The sequence below is a fragment of the Ascidia mentula genome, chromosome 2 (genome assembly GCF_947561715.1).
Source record: "Ascidia mentula chromosome 2, kaAscMent1.1, whole genome shotgun sequence".
Lineage (NCBI taxonomy): Eukaryota > Metazoa > Chordata > Ascidiacea > Phlebobranchia > Ascidiidae > Ascidia > Ascidia mentula.
In genome coordinates, this window is record NC_138567.1 from 11,646,281 (window position 1) to 11,665,644 (window position 19,364).

The window sequence follows — 19,364 nt, forward strand, 5'->3', positions numbered from 1 at the left end:
ATTTGTCCCATCTATGAAACCGATCAAACGGCCAGACATGATTGTTGACGCTACAACAAACTGCATCCGGTCATGGAATTATTGCCCAACGAGAAATAACGAATCGATGCAATTTCGGCAAATTGAAAACAAGCGGCACGTCACGCATTGTGACGTCATAATACGGACGCGATAAGTTCTACTGCCTCTTAAGAAAATGTTCAGTTCTTGGGATTGGAGTTCTTAATTGTTTGGTCGTCACACATGCGAATTCGACAAGAATAATGCGAAGAATCTAAGCGGATGACGTCATTTACCCTAAACGCCCCAATATCAGGATACTTTTACACCTATTAAGTAAGTGTTGCAAATTTAAACATTCGAATAATTAAATAGGATTGACAAAAATGCTTTAAAGTAATTATTTCCAACCGCAGTATAAGCAGTAAACAAAGCTTTTGTGCGGGAGAAGCTGAAATGAGCTCCTCTGGTTTAGGAAAGCAAACACAATCTAACACCATTTAAACGTAGTTTGCTTCCGGCTCCCATGACACAAACAAACAGGTTCCGAATACACTTTCCGGGTAATACAAGCGAACGTGACCCGAACACGAGCTGTGGTCAACCCAAACAACAGTCCCGCCGTCGTAGGAATTTTAGCCAATCGCATTTGCCGGAAGGATTGACGTCACTCCTTGATTGACAGCAGCTCCGGTTGGCGTCAATCTTAACGAGCTCGTCATCGCAAAAGTGACACGTCCCCAGGTCCCCAGTGGGTGCCAATGTAAAATACATCAAGCACAAATTGCTATTAACTGTTCGGTGTCACCGGAGAAATATTAGTCAGTGCTATACAGGTCAGATTCTTCCTGTTGTTTGTAAAGTTATGTTGAGTGTAAGTTAACGACTCGTAGGTTCAACAGAATGAAGAGGGCGAGCGAATAACTCACACCTCTTCGTGACCTTTTAAACTCCCAATGCTTGTGTATTCGTGCCTTCCATTTCCTCGCAAAGTGAAATGTCAGCCGAAATGGGCTGTTCCTTCATTTTCCCTGAGCAGACTGCTTCCCAAATGGCAGCCATGCAGATCTGATGCAATCAGAAGTTCGCAAACGTACTCGGTTGGCCGAAAAATTCTCGCCTGACGTTGAAAATTTGCAAAGGTTAACCTTCAAAACAGAGCGTTATTGTCCTCGTGGCTGGATTGAAATGTCAATGGACTGTCGGTAATTATTTATTCGAGCTTGCAAGACGTGCGACATTTAACAAGTTTCAATTCTTAAAGGGTTTTGAAAATATTTTACAACCATTTCTTCCAATCAGATTTGTGTAATTTTTATTCACCCAATTATATTAATTAATCGCACGTTTTCAGCATCAGCTCCGAAGTAACGCATCAATGATATGAAAAGATTTGCCACAAATAACTTAATCTTGGAATTTTTAATTGAATTTTGACGTGAAAAACCTATGGCCTACTACCACAGGTAAAACGCACCAAAAAATGTTATTTTACATAAATAAAAAGTTTCATGAATCCAACTCTTATTGTTTTGTCGAAAGCGCATGTGTTCACCAACACAAGTTGTTGTTCGCGTTGGTTGGAATTACATTACTTTTGGGCAGTTTTACTGTCCTTTACCTAACCCTCGTTTCCAAAAAAATAGTTTTTGTTTATTGTCAGTCTCATCCGAGGAGGTTAGTTTCTGCGAAAACGCTTTCATGTCGTTTAATTGGGTTAACAACGTTCATCGGGCATCGTCACTTCTTGCGCGCTTAATGGCAAACAAAGGGTTTCCATCATTCTCGTCTGTGACGTAATGCATTGCACGCTCGTGCGCAATTGCAATCGGTTTCACACCTCTGTCATTGGGTGCGACGAATGCTCGAAAATCTATTTTTAGTTTTCGCTTCTGCATCACGTGCAGTTGCCGAGTCCTGCAATGTCGTGGCTGTTGACCGCAAGCAATGCAAACCGGTTAGGAAACCATTTTCTTTGTTTTTGCATGAACTCAATTGGGCTTTTTAAAAATATTCGACAATCCAAAATTTTGTCGAATTTCGGATTTCACAGCCTGAAAAAACAAAATTTTTATTCCTTACGAAAATCCAACCCCAGTGCCGCGTACATTCTTTAACAAAACCACGCCCATTTTTCTGCAACTGGTCGAAAGCACCAACAGTGCCTTTTAATCCCTAATGACGGTTAGGGGGAAAAAGAAACCGAAACGTCAATACGGATTTGTTACAAAATAAGAAATCAAAATTCATGACAAGTTGCTGCTGTTTCAGCAACAAGTTACTTAATTTAGGTTGTTTTGTTTATTTATTTAAAGCAAATTACTCTAAAACGCTTAAAATAGAAACAAAACGTCAGAAAACGAATGCAATACTTATGTCATCTTTCCCTAATCGTTATGTTATAACCAAATTTAGGCCATAGTTATCCGTGTTGTGACGACCAATTTTATACAGTAGCAATTTCGTGTATTGGTTAATTTCGATTGAGTTAAGTCATTTTACTCGATTTAAATTTTAGTCAGCTTTTTGGGTTTTCATGTTTGAAAATAGCCGCGGAAACAAAATAAAGCAACAATCCGCTTTTACGAATTCGTCGTGTTTCCAAAATGGCCGGAAATTCAGCATGGTGCAATTGAAAGCATCATGGCTCTGGAATTAGCCCCGGAAAACCCTAAATTATCATTTCCAACGGCGCTTAAATGCGGTGGTGTATCATGCGTGGGCGAGTAATAATGACATCGCGCATTGAGTACGCTTAATTACACTCCGCGTTGCAGCAATTGCGCCCAAGCCCGTATGTATTCTCGAACGGCGCTCGCGTCTTGATTAAAACGTTTTATTGCCGTTTGGAATATTAGGTTTTGGCCCCCAATATAGAAACCTAAACAACCATCAACTCATCCGCGGAGCCAAATTATGTAAATTGCTTTCCAGGCCTCGCTGATTATTTTTGTTGTGTCGTCGCCAGCTATTACTGCGAATTACTGGCTGGAGTGGCAATTTTCTGTCGGTCTTGTGTGCGATGTAACTTTTTAACTCTTCTAATGTCTCAAATGAGCCGCGTTAATTTGGATTGTATTTTCTGTTGCACAGCTAAAATTGATAATTTTTGCAAGAGTTGCGCATTTAAATAAATTTAAAATTAACGATTTGACAGCAAGTGGATAAGGGTTTTTCCCAACTTGTGAATTTCAGCTCTGTTAAAACTGGTGAAACCGAACTTTTAGAATAATCAACACAACATATTTACAAAAAAGGCTAATTCAAAACTCTGTGTGTTACTGATGAACAAAGAAAATGTGTCCAAAGAAAGGTCGACTGATCCATATCGCATAGCAACAACTACAGGACACACATTACCAATTTTTTATCAAACAGACAGTTCAAAAAATCTAAAAAAAGCTAATCTGCCTCAAAAAAGTTAATTTAAAGAAACATTGCCTTAGAAAAGACATATCTGATGACAACCCTAAGCTGGTCTATATATAAAAACTTTACTTGGATTAACGCAAACTGCATTTTTTTGTATTTTTGTCTGAAAACAATCAAAATCGAGCCTTCTCTTTGGTGCATAATCTCTGGTCGTTTATTGAAGATTAAAACGGCAATCATCACATACAGTACAACGAAAAAACAACACACGAAAATGTGAATTCGAAAACGTGTCAAACAAACAATTGCACAATCGTCCTCGCCAAGGTTGATCACCCATGTTTCAGCGGGGCTGGTGATTGTAATAAATAAAAATCCAAATGATATTTCAATCTGGTAAATTTTTGGGTCTTAGTCGCCGCCTTTCCAAGACCCACACTTGGAACACATGCTCGGGTGGTTTCATTTCACGTGTTTTGGGATGATTTTGATAGAATCAGCACAAGAAAACCTCGCTCAAAGGGATGGTCCTATATTATAGCACTCGGTGCAAAAAATTGGTGGCCACACAAAGGTGAAGAAACGATTGTCGCTCCACGAAAGGCAAAGGGTTGCTGATCTGATATAATGGATAAATCGTTACATGGGAATAGGTCAGGAATCCTGGTGCTTTGCAACTATGAGGTTTTGTGTTTTGTCAAGGTTGCCTTCTTGGCTGATTGCGATTGACAGTGGGTACGATGGCCTGCTGACACGGCCGCAAAAATGTAGTTGTGGCAAAGTGAAAGTTTATCAGAACGAACGTCTAACAACTTTGTGCAACCAGCTGGACGCGGTCTTGTTCAGAGGCCGAAGGACTGACGTTTTCTACGTCACCGCCCGATTGTTTCTCAGAGTTCTTCAGCTCCTGGCGCCATTTCATGCGTCGATTTTGGAACCAAATCTTCACCTGGCGACAAAGAAAAACTGTTTAGATTATCCATTAACAATTAGAGGGAAATGTAACCTATATTTATAATGTATTGGTTTTGCAAACTTTTAAAATATTCATAACATACAAGAAGTACGTAAGTAAAAATTATTTAATACATATTCAATTAGCGCTTTAGTTGTATGTAAAATGCAACGGCGGATATGAGAGAAACGACCACGTTTTATTGGGAATTAATCGGGGCCATTATTACGGAGAAGAGATAGCGCAGTTTAAAGTATATGTACAATAATGGCTAACACGTCTTTTTACACAATTATTCAAGGATTTACCGCTTTACTTATAAGAATTTTTCTCTACGCATGAACAAGGCAGGAGGCGGTTTGAGAAAAGGTGGCTGGAAAACATTGTGGATTGGAAGCGGTTTGGCCGCGTTGAAAGAACGTGATATGGTATAAACCTACAAGGATACTGGCACAATGGGTTAATTAAAAATGGCCGCGTCATGTGATTGTCGTCGGGCGTTAATGAATTCTGAGCAAGAACATCGACACCGAACGCGGAAGCTCCCCTGAGGGCTGGGGCGGGGTTACAATGTCACGCGGAATTGCCTCGTGTTCTGACTTTTCCACTTCCGTGCAATGTATGGGGCGGTTATGAAACGCACCCTCACGGGGCCGGTCGGGTCCAACGCGAGGCGTCTGTTGTGATTACGCAAAGTCTCGGACCACTTTCAAGCTTTCTGGTTTGTGGTGTCTTAAGTTCTATAAAAAGATTGGCTTTGGATTGAGGTTTGTTTCGAATTGGCGGCAGTTCTGGCTGGATCTTATGAGTTTCGGGAAGACTCGAAACGTTTCAGCGTCGGTTGCGGTTTGCTCCGCCACTGCCAACCAGTACAAGTGCTGTTGGACGCTCATGTTAACACAACAAATCCGCCATTAAAAAACGTTTGAAAAAAATAGTTTCACGACACGAATTTCGAACCGGCTGCTGCCTAAATTCCTACATATTTTGTAAAAGCAAATCATCATATTTTTGTCAAAGCAATTGTTGGAGTATTTTGAATATTCAAATATTTAGGGTTAACTTGGGACACAATTTATTCTTGAGTAAATTTTGGTTTTAGATTGACTCGGATTGCTCGCGTCCCAAATACGGCAAATCTTTTTCCTGCGAAACTTGGATAAAAACAGGAACGAGGTTTTGAGTCAGGCGATAAAAATAAACTTTCTGAACGAACGCTTGGAATTTTTGGACGAAAAACTTTTAATTTCATTTCACATCGCGGGTTCCTGTTGGATGTTTTTGTTTCTTCGTTCCTGGAAATATGCACGACCCGTGAATGACCTGTTCTCTACATTTGCCATATTGCCTGCAACCCACTTAGCAGTTTACAGTTACCCACTGGCACTAAACTATAATTTGACTCTTTAGGATTATTACTGGATATTTTTTTTGATGCCTTTACTTAAGAACATGCCAATTTGTGAATATGTTTTGAACATCTTACTTGCACACAAACGATGTAATTGTTATAATAATATAGCGCCATAAGTAATTATTTTGCGTTGAAAAGGTTCCCCAATATTCTGTGAAAGTTTGAAAGTGTACATATTGGGCTGGTAAAGAAAATAACTTTTTTGTTTTAGCGTCGAGTTTTATCTGGACGCAAATGAAACCCCCTTGGTGTCTTGATTTATTCTCAGGATGCGAGAGTGGCGCGATAGGTCGTTCGAACAGAAGAAAACCGAGGTGTGCTGTCCAACAGCATGGGAGGGGCTATGAGTCGTTAATATACCGCGCAGGTAAACATCAAATTTCCCACCGGCGAGGAAGCTGTCAAGGCGAGTGCCGCACGGAAGCGATTTTCATTGGTTTTCAATCTTTCACCTTTCAATACTCGTAGTTTGTAAACGCAAGTTGTGACTGCGGCCCTGCATGTGGGCGATGTCACCAGCGTAAACCACCACAACATCCCTTTCTCGTAGCTCTCTCCCGTTCAAGGAAGTTGCGCGACTTTGTGCAATGAATTAAGTTCAACCCCTTGTTCACCACACGCAGAACGGCCAATTGTGTCTTGACTTTTATCACTTTTCGCGAGATTATTGAGGAAATTCACGTTTAACAGTGTGTTGGCCTCCGCAAAACCCTATATCGCGTCCGGTTCCGTGCGTCGCGCCCCATCGAGAGATGAAAACGTGTCGTGAGCGTCCACGGCAACGCATTAGTAGGTGCTAGCTTCAACGAAAGCCGCTCGCGAAAATGCCAAACGCGGGCGAATCTCTAAATACGACACGCTCTGGCGCTTGTATGCAAATTGCTCCTCGCTTGCACCTTTATTGCTGATCAACCGCGGAAAGATTTTTGCGAAACGCGTTTTTACTCCGCACTCACTTTTCAGCGAAAAGTTTTTTTGCGAACAGGGCCCATTAAAATGGTGGTACTTTGGCATAGTTTATATGTATGAACTCGTTTGTCGTCTTAATACGCAACAAATTACGAGACTTGTCGATTGAAGTTATTTCCATCACATTTTTTTACCTGAGCATCGGTGAGACCCAAAGCTTCGGCAAGACCCTTGCGTTCCGGCTTTGCGACGTATTTCTGCACTTGGAAGCTCCTTTCCAGACCTCGGCGTTGGTTTAGGCTGTAAGAACGAGACGTTAATTGCTTGAAATGTTCCTGCTAAATAATCAGTTTTTAAGATGTCCCAGAAAAAATTTGCAATGTAGGTTTTTAAGTGCGATGAACCGAATTATCCTTCAAGAATTATTTACCAGTCCGAAGTTCTGAAAATAAACCACCGGCAGCACGAACGCCATTAAACATCGATTTTGTCGGTAATAGGCAAGTCCAATATGCCTTATTTAGACACAGTTTCTCGGTCATTAAATCCATCAGCTTCCGGGGAATGTTTTTAAGTTAACACTGAGCCAAAACCACACCAAAAAAAAACGAATCTCGCCACAGTTTCAATTTTGTTTTAGCGCTCGTGGCTCGTCTTCCCGTACCTGAACACAGCTCTACTCCACTTTCGCCGCTTCTTCGGCACCTTCCGTTTTTCGTCGAACGCGGGCGACGGAGGGTGGCTGGGCTGCGACGCTACGGGGACTTCCCCGAGTCCAGGAGCGAATGTTTTGAAGGATCGAACCGCGGCAAGCGCCATGGCCGCCGCGGCGGTTGAGCCGCCATAAGCATAGGGATACACGAGATGACGAAGGGAGGGGTCTGCAAAGTCAAGATATTTTTGTCAGTTTGCTGCTGCAGACAAAACACGTGTACAGCAGAAGATAAACTTACGGCAGTTGGCTGCTATAGTCTGCCACGCCTGAAGCGAAAAGCCGTTGGGAGAAGCCGGAGACACCGGGCTGGACGGCAGGGAAGCTCCGCGGTCTACGAAAGTTGGAAAGTTCGCAAGTCTTTCTGCAACCAAACATTGTACATATAATTAAATTATCGGATGTACAATAAACCGCCAATATATCTAAATTACTCCGGTTTACTGAAAGGCATTAAAAGTGTGTCCAAGTGCAATCCTACCTCGCTGTTGACAGATTGATCTGAATATTTCAGCTTGCGATGAAACCGGACTCTTCGGTTCGAAAGCACGCCAAGTTGTTTGAGGCTGAGAACGAGATTTGGCCGCAATATCCGGCGATATTTGCCGCGCTACCTTCGAAAATGCCCCGAGATCCTCGCGAAAAACATCGTCGGTGTCGGAAACAGATCGAAATGTTGATGACCCCAGCCCATCAGAAGCCCTGCTCCTGGCGTGGACAAAAGTAGGTCTAACGTCAGGCAATCTCTGATCGCCAATAGTGGAGTTAAGGCGGTGAAGATGGGGATTTTTAGGGAAAAATTCTGCACGAGTCGCTGAGCGATGTTCACCGAGAGAAAGGGGGATTTGATTCGGAGTCAAAACCTCGACGAAAGAACCAGACGGGCGCCGGGGAGCCGTCGGCAGGAAAACGGGTCGGGCGGACTTGGGTGATTCGCTTTTGCCGCGGGCGCGTGGGGATGGCGCGATACCGTGTCGGAGCTCTTGCTGTTCCGCGGCGTTTCGCGACAGCGACCGCTTTATGTGATACGGATGAAACTTGAGGGTTTTTGGTGGAGATGGGTTTAGGTGCCTTTCGAAGCGCGCGATCTTGTAAGGTGGACATGATTCATATAATCTCTCTTCCTCCTCTTCCTCGGAGCGACTGAGGCTCCCTGGTGACCTCCTGGAGTCCTCACTACCACGACATTCGTCAGATGAGTAGTCACTGCTTGATTCCATCCTCTCTTTCAATGAAAGATTCTTTGGTTGATCTTGAATGACTCTCGCTGCCGTTGCTTCGTCGGTCTTCTTGGCCAGGATGTTGTCTATGCCAAACTTCAGGCGAGTCTCAGTTTGTTTAACGGGCGATCTCGGTCTTTTAGCAGCTTCTGAAGAGTTCTGGCGCTGCGGAGACAAACTAGTTGTTAGGGGAAATTTGTTTGCTTGTAGTGTGCTACAATTTATTACGATGGCCATAAATCAACAACCTATGACAAAATACGCATTTTATCAACCGCTGGACTTGTACCCACCCTTTACACAAAACTTCGCCACCACATACTTCGATTTACTATGAGTTGATACTTTTCTTGAAATTGTACACTAATTTATTAAACTTACCCCCAAATATCGATTTTCCCTGATTGCCTCAACCGGGCTTGAGTTGCAACTTCTTTTTCCAACACGGAGATCCACAATTTCCAGTTCGCCTTGATTGCCAACGGCAGGTTTACTCCAGGATCGCCCAGCCCGTATCGCCATTATTTCCCCTCTGATTGAGGCCGACATCATGTCGAGTCTCGGTCTGTCCATCTTGTTCGCCTCCGAGAAACGACGATTTTCGGTCATCAAGTTTTCGCTTTTCTGTTGAATGTGACGCGAGTTCACTAGTTCGGCGCGTGATTCTTTATTCGGCAAGTTTCCCTCAGTATTACCCATGCTATATCTAGGAAAAATAAAAATTCAATGACAGAAATGTGACGCATTTGAAATAAGAAACGTGAAACAAATATTTCTTTAAAACTGTGATTAAAATAAATTGCTTTCTTTCATAAATGTCACTGTGACGCCGAAAACTGCTAGAGTGTTTTTAAGCTGTTCATCACAAGTCATTTAATTTCAAGCACATTCTTAAATTGGACTTTTTTGCCTTGGTAACCTGCAACTGCAATCAATAACCCCGTTAATTAAGAGCGCAGTCTTTACATGTAAACTAAAATCCGCTTCTCGATATTCAGAAACCGGTTTACTTTGCTAAGCAAACTTTCTCAAATACCTCATCATACAAAAACTATCAAACTTTTTGCGCATAATTACTCCAGTCAGGGGCAAGCGCGAGTTAATTTTTTATCATATCCATCTCGCCCTCCCCGTGCAACGAGCGAGTGCGACTGATCTCTTCCAAGCAGCGCTTTTGCAGTTTACTGCCTGCGCCGGCCAATACTCGTTGCGTCACGCTTAGCGCGTGGCGTGCGACCCACGTCACTCCCTATCCGCAAGTTGTGTTGTCGTTTCGCTCCGCATTGGCGTGTTCTGAGGCAAGGGTGTTGACGCCTCGATAACATTGCACACGCGTCCCTGCCCCACGCCACGTTGGAAATCGAAAAAGTGAAAGCCTGTATTGACTGTTTTGATTAGGTCACCGGCATCTTGCTCTTGGATGGCAATACGGATTTTTGTCGACTTTGAAAGCGGTCATTTTGTTTATTTTGGTATTGATTTAACTGCTTCATACAAAAAGAAAGTTTAATCTTCAACGATATGTTTTGTTTTTCCAACATAAATTTCTTTGAAATTCCGAAGCTTTTCCTATAGGATACGAAAAATACTTTCTTTCCATACAAAAGACTAAAAATACTTTCTCCTGAAGAAAATTAAAAATACCTTCTCTCCTACAGCAGACTAAAAATGCATTCAGGTATATCTTAAAATTAGCAGTTTCAAACCGTAACACCCACAATGCTTTTCGAAACCAACAGTCTTAAATGACAATCACCCCTCTAGGCTTTACTTGGACTCCACAAGACTTTTCAGCAAGGAAACGAAACTGTGACTTATTTCGTTCTTTGAGACATGACATTTTATTGGGTTAACCGCACGATAGATTACAGCTCTTTCGAAACCGAAGTTAAATTGTTTAAAACAAAAGCAAAGAAGATCCCAAACTTGTACGACATGCTGCTCTGTCCCGCTTTTTGACACGACATTCTTTTTGCTAAGGGTATTGCATTGGGCGTAACTTTTTGTTTTACTGCATGTCAGCTTAAAATCTTTTTGATGTTGGTTTTATTTGCTGGTAAAATCGGGAATATTTATCAAAACATGACAGTCCCCCTTTGATTTATCTGTGCCATATGGCGTCGAACGACTTGTTAACGCCGAGCGAAATCACACCCCGATCTCATGTTTGCATTTTCTGGTCGGACATCGCGCGGTGTTTCGGAAATGGCGCACTCGCGGATTGCGGCCGTTCGGGGCTGGTGTCCTGCACTCACAGCCCGCCGAAGATGAGAGTGTCACTCGCCGGCGACGCGACGGGGAAGGAAGCAACCGCTGCCGAGCTTATTTGCCCACATTTGACTAATGACGATCGTGGGCGGATGGCGGCGAACGAATCGTTTGCAACAGGCTTCCATTTTCAGTGGTAAATGATGCGCTGGATCGCGGATACCGCTTGACGCACTGATTAATTTGCCCCCTCCCCGCCCTTGCTTGTGCAAACGCAGCTTTTGTGCAACCAAAGCAAGGTGCAAAGAGTGAGTTTGAAGTTTCTCTGACCCGCAACGACATATTTGCAACTGAAGCTGACCTTGTATCTTGCAAGATTTCTCACCAAAAACTTCAACAAGCTCTAAAAACAACCTTTGACATTTTCTGTCACTTTCGTCTGTACGTTTCAATACTTATACCATTTTTCAATTAACGCCGTTCAACGTGGATATATCGCGTGGATAACAAAACAACATGCACCACTATTCAACATCCACAAGCAAACATGCGCCGTTACATTATCCCTCACCGGAGGCGCTAGTGTTCATAATCGCACCGCAACAAAAACCCTTGCGTCTATGTTCACCATCAATCCTATATACGTTTCATACGTTGATTGCATATATTGCGAAAAAACGACTTGCACTGAAATTTTAACACGGTTCACAGTCAACAAGCAATGTAAGACGCACGTGGCGTCCCACCCTTCAAGCGACCTTGGTTGGCAATCTCAGTTCGCTGTCGCCATAAATTAAAACCAATCAAGCCCTCGATGAAGCACGAGCGTCATTAACAGCATGCCATCGTTTTAATATGAGCTACACAATAGCCGGATGCATGTGAGGCCTAAATTGGTCGCTACAAAGGGCACGTCCGCTGTGAGATCTTGTTTCGTGCATAACACTTGCTATATACACGCTTATACATAGCCGTCGGTTATGTAACCTGTCCTGATTTGCTCCCGGAAAACTTTGCTTGTTGCGTATAATAGTCCCGACAGTATATAGGGAACAAAACGTGCCTTTGTTGCTTATTTGGACTTTCACTTTGCTGAACAACGTTCTGTATCACGACAATAAACTATTTGTAGTGAGAGTTCCTGTGTCGCCTGACTGGAGCAAGGGGTCACAAGCAGTACACAACAAGGCACGGGACCTTAATTAGAAGCTCCACGTTAATTTCTGCAATGAGTCACTCTATATCCATGCGTTTTCCACTTAATCAAAGATATGAAGGGATTTGATTAGTGTAATTGGGTATACAGGCACCAATGCGCTCAGCTTTGAAAAAGTGACACAATCCGCGGACACGATCCTTATTTGTCTCAGTGTTTTATGCTTCCTGCTCGACTATCACGTTTATTCTAATAATGTAAATTTCCCGTGAACGTCTTGAAAGCTGACTGCAAAGTAAGATTTACCGGGAATCTGTAATTTTGTGTTCCAGAATTAAACGTAGAAGTTTTCCAAAACAAATATTTTACGTGAAAACCATTGAATTAAGCATGACAAAAGCCAAACATATCGATAAGGCTCTACTGCGTATCAACGCTAATTTCAATTTTGGTTCGATTCAACCCAACAACAACAACAACAAAAACTTGTTTGTGACCTTTTTTAGAAGTTGATTTACATTTGTAGCAAGAAGTTTAAAAAAAACGTTTGTTAGCAAGAATCTTACCGGAGGATTTCCCGCAATTTGATATTTGGGGACGTACTTTATATAAACTCATAATATGTCGATTCACCGGTAATTAAGTCTATTTTCGCAGTGTTACATCAATCACTTATTCGTTTCGCTTTTGCGGTTTCTCTAAATCATGTACATGATACTAATAATTTGATAATGGAGAAAACGGCTCTTTTACTAGGTGATCAAATCAGTAAAAAACTTTAACACCAAACGTCGGCGTGTACAACTTTGGAACAAAGGGACATGAGTAATGGCACACGGGCGTGGAGATGCCTAATAATATGTATATTAGGCGAAACCCAGCAGTCTAAACTTTATATGAACCAAGAGTGCCCTGGAAATATACGCTCCATGTTTAGAACATAAGCATTTTCACAAGATTCTAAACTGGGCGAGATTTTGATAAAAATAGATTTTCTTTTTATATCTCAATGGATATCTAAGTAATTTGGGAAGTCCCCATGAGCGACACAAATAATTACGAAACAAAGCACCTACCAGCCATTAATAACGACTAAGAAAGTGTGAAAATATCGGTGTATAAACTTAGTGCATCAGTTCTGTATTTGGAACCTTCAACAGAAAGGGCGGAAAAGCGTGTATGTGATACGTGATCAATGGAGTTGATGGACGTCCTATCGCAAGTATTGTTTCACATAAATAGCAGAATACCTGGAAGCCAGAGCTTTATGCAAGTTTCATGGTGGTAAGGCTGGGTCTTGGTGCTCGTTTGTCGTTTTGCGCAAAACACTTCGGTCGCTACCTATAACGCTTCGTGGTAATGCGAGCGTGGTTTTAACGTGGAGTATGCAAAGCTTCTGTAGTTTTTTTATAGGCCGGTATCAGCCATTTCCAATTTCCGGACGACAATACCACGAAGCTATGTATGTTTTGTGTTGGCGCTCTTTGGCAACTTCGAGATTACTTTTTCTTGCATTTCGATTTCGTGTAAACCAGTGCGCGGCCGGCCGCAATGACAGGCAAAACCACTGGAAAGGAAACGAACGCATTTATTCACGTTCGACCGTACATAGGTTTTACGGCGAAAATTGCGTTGCGGGCACGCGCCTACTTTCCGAGAAATAACTTTTCAACTCACATCATCGTAATGACAGCTGCTGGAGGCGACGAGGGTTCGTACTCATGCCTAAAATGTGACAGGAGCGTCGCAATTTCCAAACCCCTTCTACGAGCAAGGACGTGTAAGAGGTTTCCGTCTGCCCTGCGCAATCGACTTTCCACACGTCCGCAGCGATTCCCATTAAAGCTGAAGCTATTGGTTTTCGTGTATTCGCTTCCCCTTGCGGCTTGCTTCGCGCTGAATTTACGACTTTCCTTTCATTGAAAACAAACGCGCCTTGCGGGTTGGAGATTGTCGCAAACACTAACACAGGCCGCAGGTTTGCGAAGAATCCGTGGCTTTTCTTGCTAATTGAGCTGTGGAGTGTGTTGGAATTACCGCAGCAGCTTTTCACCCCGAAAAAGATGGAGCCAATGCAGACTTATGGTCCCGCATGAATTTTGGAATGCTGAGGTTGTGGTCTGAACGCCGTACGATCGTGATTAAATTGACTAAAAAAGCGATTTTGTTTGAAATAACACCAATTTTCCAGCTTGTCACAAAATCGTGGTATTTAATTTAACAGTTACAAGTTCTAGAAAAATGTCTTGGGAGTGAAAATTAATTTCCGTATACTGTTTCAATAAATACAGGTTGTGCAACGACTACGAAGCGCCATCCCGCCCATATTCTACCCATGAAACTCCACCCTAAAGCAATGTCACTGAGTTAGACACATCCGCTCGCGCAAGGCAAGAAAAATCCCCGGCGTCCGCCCATATACCTCAGTGACGTAACAATCGACGTCCGGGTGCGGGGGGACAGCTGTTTACATAAGTTGGTTTGGGAAGTCTGGCGGCGTTCCCGTCATTTGGGCTTTCCCTGTGGTAAAGAAGTGTGATGAATGAGGTGTCGAAAGCCCCATACACCTTACCACGGCTGCACTAATTCACATAATGGATCACACACGTTCCTGGAAGTCATTGACGTCTGCCGCTGGGATACCCCCATGCAAGCGCGCTCAAATTGTTTATTGAAGACTCTGGAAAGCAGTGGAGGCTCTTTTTAATTTTCGATGCAAAGGCGAGAATCTCTGGAAAAATATTCCGTTGAAAAAGATGTTCTGAAAACGGAGTCGAATAGTTGATCCGAATATTCATCACAAATGGCAAATTGCATTAGGAATCTCAGCATAAGCGCTTCAGGCGTTTATTGGGAGTAAGAGAAAGCATTTCTGCCTTGGTTTAATCTCTACTAAAAAAGCGAAAATCTCAGGGATTAAAAATGACGTTTGAGGAAAAACTGCACTTGTTATTTAAAATGTTCCAGATAAGCCGTACCGAACAAACGTCAGGTGCTACGTAATGGTCAGGTAGTTGAAAACAAAATTTCTGTTGGCGCGTGGTTGCATGCAACATAACAAATATAACATCTCAAAACACACAAATAGTGAAGCAGCTGCGAAAACAAAAATGAAGATTACCCAATACACCGGTACAACCTCACCTAATAACCAAGAATTACAATAACTGACGTTTTTTCTCTACCACATGTGCCTGTGCCCCGCAAGCCTTCGTCCGTTTTTGGTACGACATCACGAATAAAATCCCTTCAATAACACAACGACCACTGACAGATTTTCGGTGGCCCCCGCCGCCAGAGAAGCTCGGACAACGCGTTCGCTCATAGCCTGGGCCAATTTGCCTCTAGCTTGCACCGCCTTTCGCTCCTTTTCTTGCTCTTGACTTGCTGTATCAACGCTGCTGGTATGCAGGTCGCTTGCGTCGTGGCTGGGAAGTGGCGAGTCACGTATTCCTATCTAGAAAACCAAGATCACAGTTGATAACCTGTATAATATGTAACAATATTCATTGCAACTCATCAGAGCTTTTCCTGAGAAAACACGGGAAAGTGTTTCAATTCTTTGCATCAGTGTTGTTCGTGTATCATCATCATTGGAGGCAAGGTTTTATTTTCGTTAACTACAACGTTTTCATATCAAGAAAAATGTCACTCAAACAACTTAATCATTTAATTTTTTTCCGAAGAAACATCCCCACAGGACAAGTAAAAAAAAACGACCAAAACCGAAACTCCACACACCAAATTATTGACACTTTGCCATTAAAATATTAAACTCACCGATGTCATGGACGAGCGATCGTCATCGTCTTTTCCACTCACGATGATAACTTCCTCAATTTCATCACACATCTCCTCGTCCGTCTCCACGATGCTCGCCAGCATCTTCTGCTCCTGGAGGAGACTCCCCTCTCCTCCAGTATCATATTCGTCTGAATCATTTGCTTTGGAGTCTGGAAGTGGAACAAGGACATGTCATGAGTTAAATCTATGCCAGTGTTTCCTAAAATATTTTTGTCCGAGAAACCGTGTAAGGTTATTTAAGTTCATGGAACCCCCAAAAAGGCAGAAAGGTTTTTCCAAAATTGTCGTGATTTTTTTCTATGTGGCTGGGTATATGCCGTAATAACCAATTTCTGATGTTGAAAATAAGGTAACGTTGTCATAGTTTAGTGTGTTCGAATGCATCAAGTTGTGTATATGGTGGAGCAAAACACAAATCGTTTGCAGTTTAAATTGCATTTTGCTGTTCATAAAGCCTATTCCGCCTGTAGATTGACTTGTGTTCGGGATTCTTAAATTAATAAAAATCAGAAACCCCTTGAAATTGCAGTATTCCTCTTTTATCAGAAACATTTAGATTGGTTATGAGGGTTTGAACATCGCTGTCGCAGAATGAGATATCACATTATTGTATCAAAACGTAACCTGCGCGACGATGTTTGTAAAGCATTGCCATCGGCAGCGGAAACCGTGACGACATCGAATCGGGCGTCGTGTTTTTGACGAGGTAGAAAACCTCCTCGACTCCCAGCGCCCTCCACACACTCGCCGTTGCTATGACGATAAACTGCGAGGCATCGGTAATTCGAGCGGATGCGGCGAAGGGCTCGCTGATGACGCATTTGCGCAATTCAGGGTCACCGTGGTTACCTGAAAACAATTCAGAAGACGGGTTTAGTACACAAGACGGTTAAAAGCGAAGCGCGAGACATACCCAAGCCACGCGTGGTGGCCAAAACACTGTTAACGGTCAAGGTGCGGCCACTTCTCAATATTTTACCGCCTGCTTCCTCCACTCGTGCGCATTCTTCCTCGTTGTGAGGTGTGTGCGACTTCGTTAGAGCGAATGGTCGGTTTTTGTGGCAGAGGTAAGCTTCTACGTCACCTGTAAGTACATATCGCTCTTTGTTTTTCATAGTGATCCACACAAAAGGAAATTTGGTTAACATGAAAACATGGTAAACGTATTTCTTCGGGTAAACTCATTCCTAAAACACTTTTCTAATTATGGTCTGTGTTGCCATGCTAACGAATTTCAGGTTATCCCTTTGAATTACGTATGATTGGCTGAAAGTTCGCAACAACAGAGTTAATTGGCAACGTAATGGTTAGTGGTGTTATGCATAAAGTTATTGTGTCCACATTTTTTCAACTATAGCACTGATGATGATGCAAGTTTTATGGTCAGTACGTTTATTAACGGGCACATTTAAAGTAGGGTAAGCAATCACGAAACACTGCGATTTTATGATTCTAGTTACACATATAAATTATTACCTGCGTTTGCGAAGTAAGCCCTGCCGCCCGACACACGACTCTGAAGCGACTCTTGGTTGCCACCATGCGGCTGAGCGTCCCCCGATCCATCTGAAAAAAAATAATTTAAATGTCGAGTCATTAGAGGTGGTATAACGAACATAAAGACTCAAAAATATTATAGAGTTCTGTAAGTAATTTTCACTTGTCGCATTTGTGCGTTTTACAATGTAGCCTATTAAAGTTTTAGAGTCAGATATAACTTACCGATGGGTCGCTTCTCTTCGTCGTCACATATAACACACGTTGTTGCCGAACAACCACTCCATCTAACCCTGTGAACACAGGGCGTTATTTCTTAATATATAAAAGTGTTAAACTGCAAATTACGTGTGTTCTGCACAAAAGAAACAACTTTTAACATATCAGACACACAGACAGGCGAACGTTGCTTGATGTCACCAATTCATGTCCATGAAACAATATAATTTTGTGTTTGGATTTAAAGGGTAAATCAATAAAACTCAAAGATTTTGTGCGCATTGCTTCGAGAAGTTATAACCATGGACCGACTACTTATCTTTGTCGGCGCTACCACGATACAGAGAACAATACCCAAAACCGCTTTCCGTGTTTTAATGTTTAGCACAAAGCACAAGGCAGACTCCTGTATGATTTACACAACACGACACAAAAGACAAACGGTGAACCACACGCGCCGACAAAGAACCGCATGAATTCGATACCTCCACATACCACGATTTTTCGTCGAGTCCATGCGATAGGTATTCGTCCATTCGCTGGTAAGCCCTGCGAAACGACCTGATAACATCTCCATGCGGGTCGTGCTGCGATTGTTGGCTTTCTTCCAACTCGCTGGGCACCGTGCCTTTGTTAAACTGTTCCAGAATTGCTTCATTGTCTTGTTGAGAGGTCGGAGGGTCAAAATTCCGCCGACTTAGCTCCTCACTAAGGAGCTTATGAAACTGCTGATGTGTGTGATGGGAGGCTGCTGTGCCACAATAACCGTGGTATAAACCGATGAAACACGACGATCTGCCAGCAGTACTAACTGTCGAACAAGCAAACGTTTATTAACTCATGGTGCTACTGCTCAATAAAGGCTAGTAGCCGTTTCTAAATCGACTGCGCCTTGCAACTTTTGTAACTAAACCAAATTAAAATCCGATTCAACGGTTTTGGTGTACGGCCAATGTTCGATATCTTACAAATACAGTACACAGTATTGTAATGGTGCCAATTTCACCTGGCTGTGTGTATCCACATAAAACCATGGTCTTATCTTCCATGATTGTTCTGGATTCAATGTTCATTGCTTCACATGTTCCTATGGCAGCTACACTGTTCGGAAGACCATGGGTTGACCCATGGGTCACAGCATTGCTCTTGATGTCATTCATTAGTTCTGTAGCAAACAAAGGTTGGACATTTTTGGGAATAACTTTTAGTGGCCATGAAGAACATCTATAAAAACCAATATTTGTAAAAAGTGGAGAATCTTTTTAAATGTGTCCAACATTGACAGAACCATAAAAATTTAATTTATTTTACCCTCATCGTCGGCTCTAAGACCACCTTCCTTGGTTGTTGTCCTGACTATCAATGGAGCCAGACAATTACACACAGATTTACCTCTCAGCAGGTCCGATCTCACAACATCAAATGACTCATTCACCCTGAGCACAGGATATGCAAATATTTTACGGTGACAAAACAATAAATGAATAAGTTTGAGCAATAACATAGAGAAATGTAATTTTAAAAAATAATAAGATAGTAACATTTGGCATTGAGAAAGCTCATGGAGTCAGGTTTGCGGTTTAGTTAAAACTTATTCCATACCTGTCTATTCTCCTCATTAAATCAGGGTCAGTTGGTTTGTCCTTATATTTTGAAACAAGTTTCTTAATAATTAATCTCCTTCTTTTCAGGAGAATATCAACAGTCACAGGTGATCTTGAAGCTAAAATAGAATACTAATTATTGTGTGCCTATTTTGGGTATATTACTGACCATTTTTGAACTTCAAAACTTGAAGAGCGCTGTGGTGGCTGTGGTGATCACTGAGGTGAACAGCAGGTATAGTGCTTTTGCACATGGAACACTTTAAATTCATTTCCATGTCTATAACCTTAGGT

General features: G+C 42.3%; 2 protein-coding genes across 2 annotated transcripts; both read right to left on the reverse strand.

Moving 5' to 3' along the window:
- Window positions 1-3,692: 3,692 nt before the first annotated feature.
- On the reverse strand, window positions 3,693-9,281 carry LOC145890112 (uncharacterized). Its single transcript, XM_082981151.1, has 6 exons — window positions 8,964-9,281; window positions 7,844-8,747; window positions 7,604-7,726; window positions 7,315-7,531; window positions 6,845-6,950; window positions 3,693-4,321 (listed from the first exon to the last, which is right to left on the reverse strand). The coding sequence occupies exons 1-6, from the start codon at window positions 9,279-9,281 to the stop codon at window positions 4,178-4,180; spliced, it is 1,812 nt and encodes a 603-aa protein (XP_082837277.1). The 3' UTR covers window positions 3,693-4,177.
- A 5,361-nt stretch (window positions 9,282-14,642) lies between these two features.
- On the reverse strand, window positions 14,643-19,364 carry LOC145888643 (protein phosphatase 2C-like domain-containing protein 1). The gene is made up of 11 exons (XM_082979442.1): window positions 19,240-19,364; window positions 19,069-19,189; window positions 18,778-18,902; window positions 18,473-18,631; window positions 17,962-18,277; window positions 17,473-17,540; window positions 17,227-17,316; window positions 16,664-16,834; window positions 16,375-16,599; window positions 15,727-15,899; window positions 14,643-15,403 (listed from the first exon to the last, which is right to left on the reverse strand). The coding sequence occupies exons 1-11, from the start codon at window positions 19,346-19,348 to the stop codon at window positions 15,179-15,181; spliced, it is 1,782 nt and encodes a 593-aa protein (XP_082835568.1). The 5' UTR covers window positions 19,349-19,364; the 3' UTR covers window positions 14,643-15,178.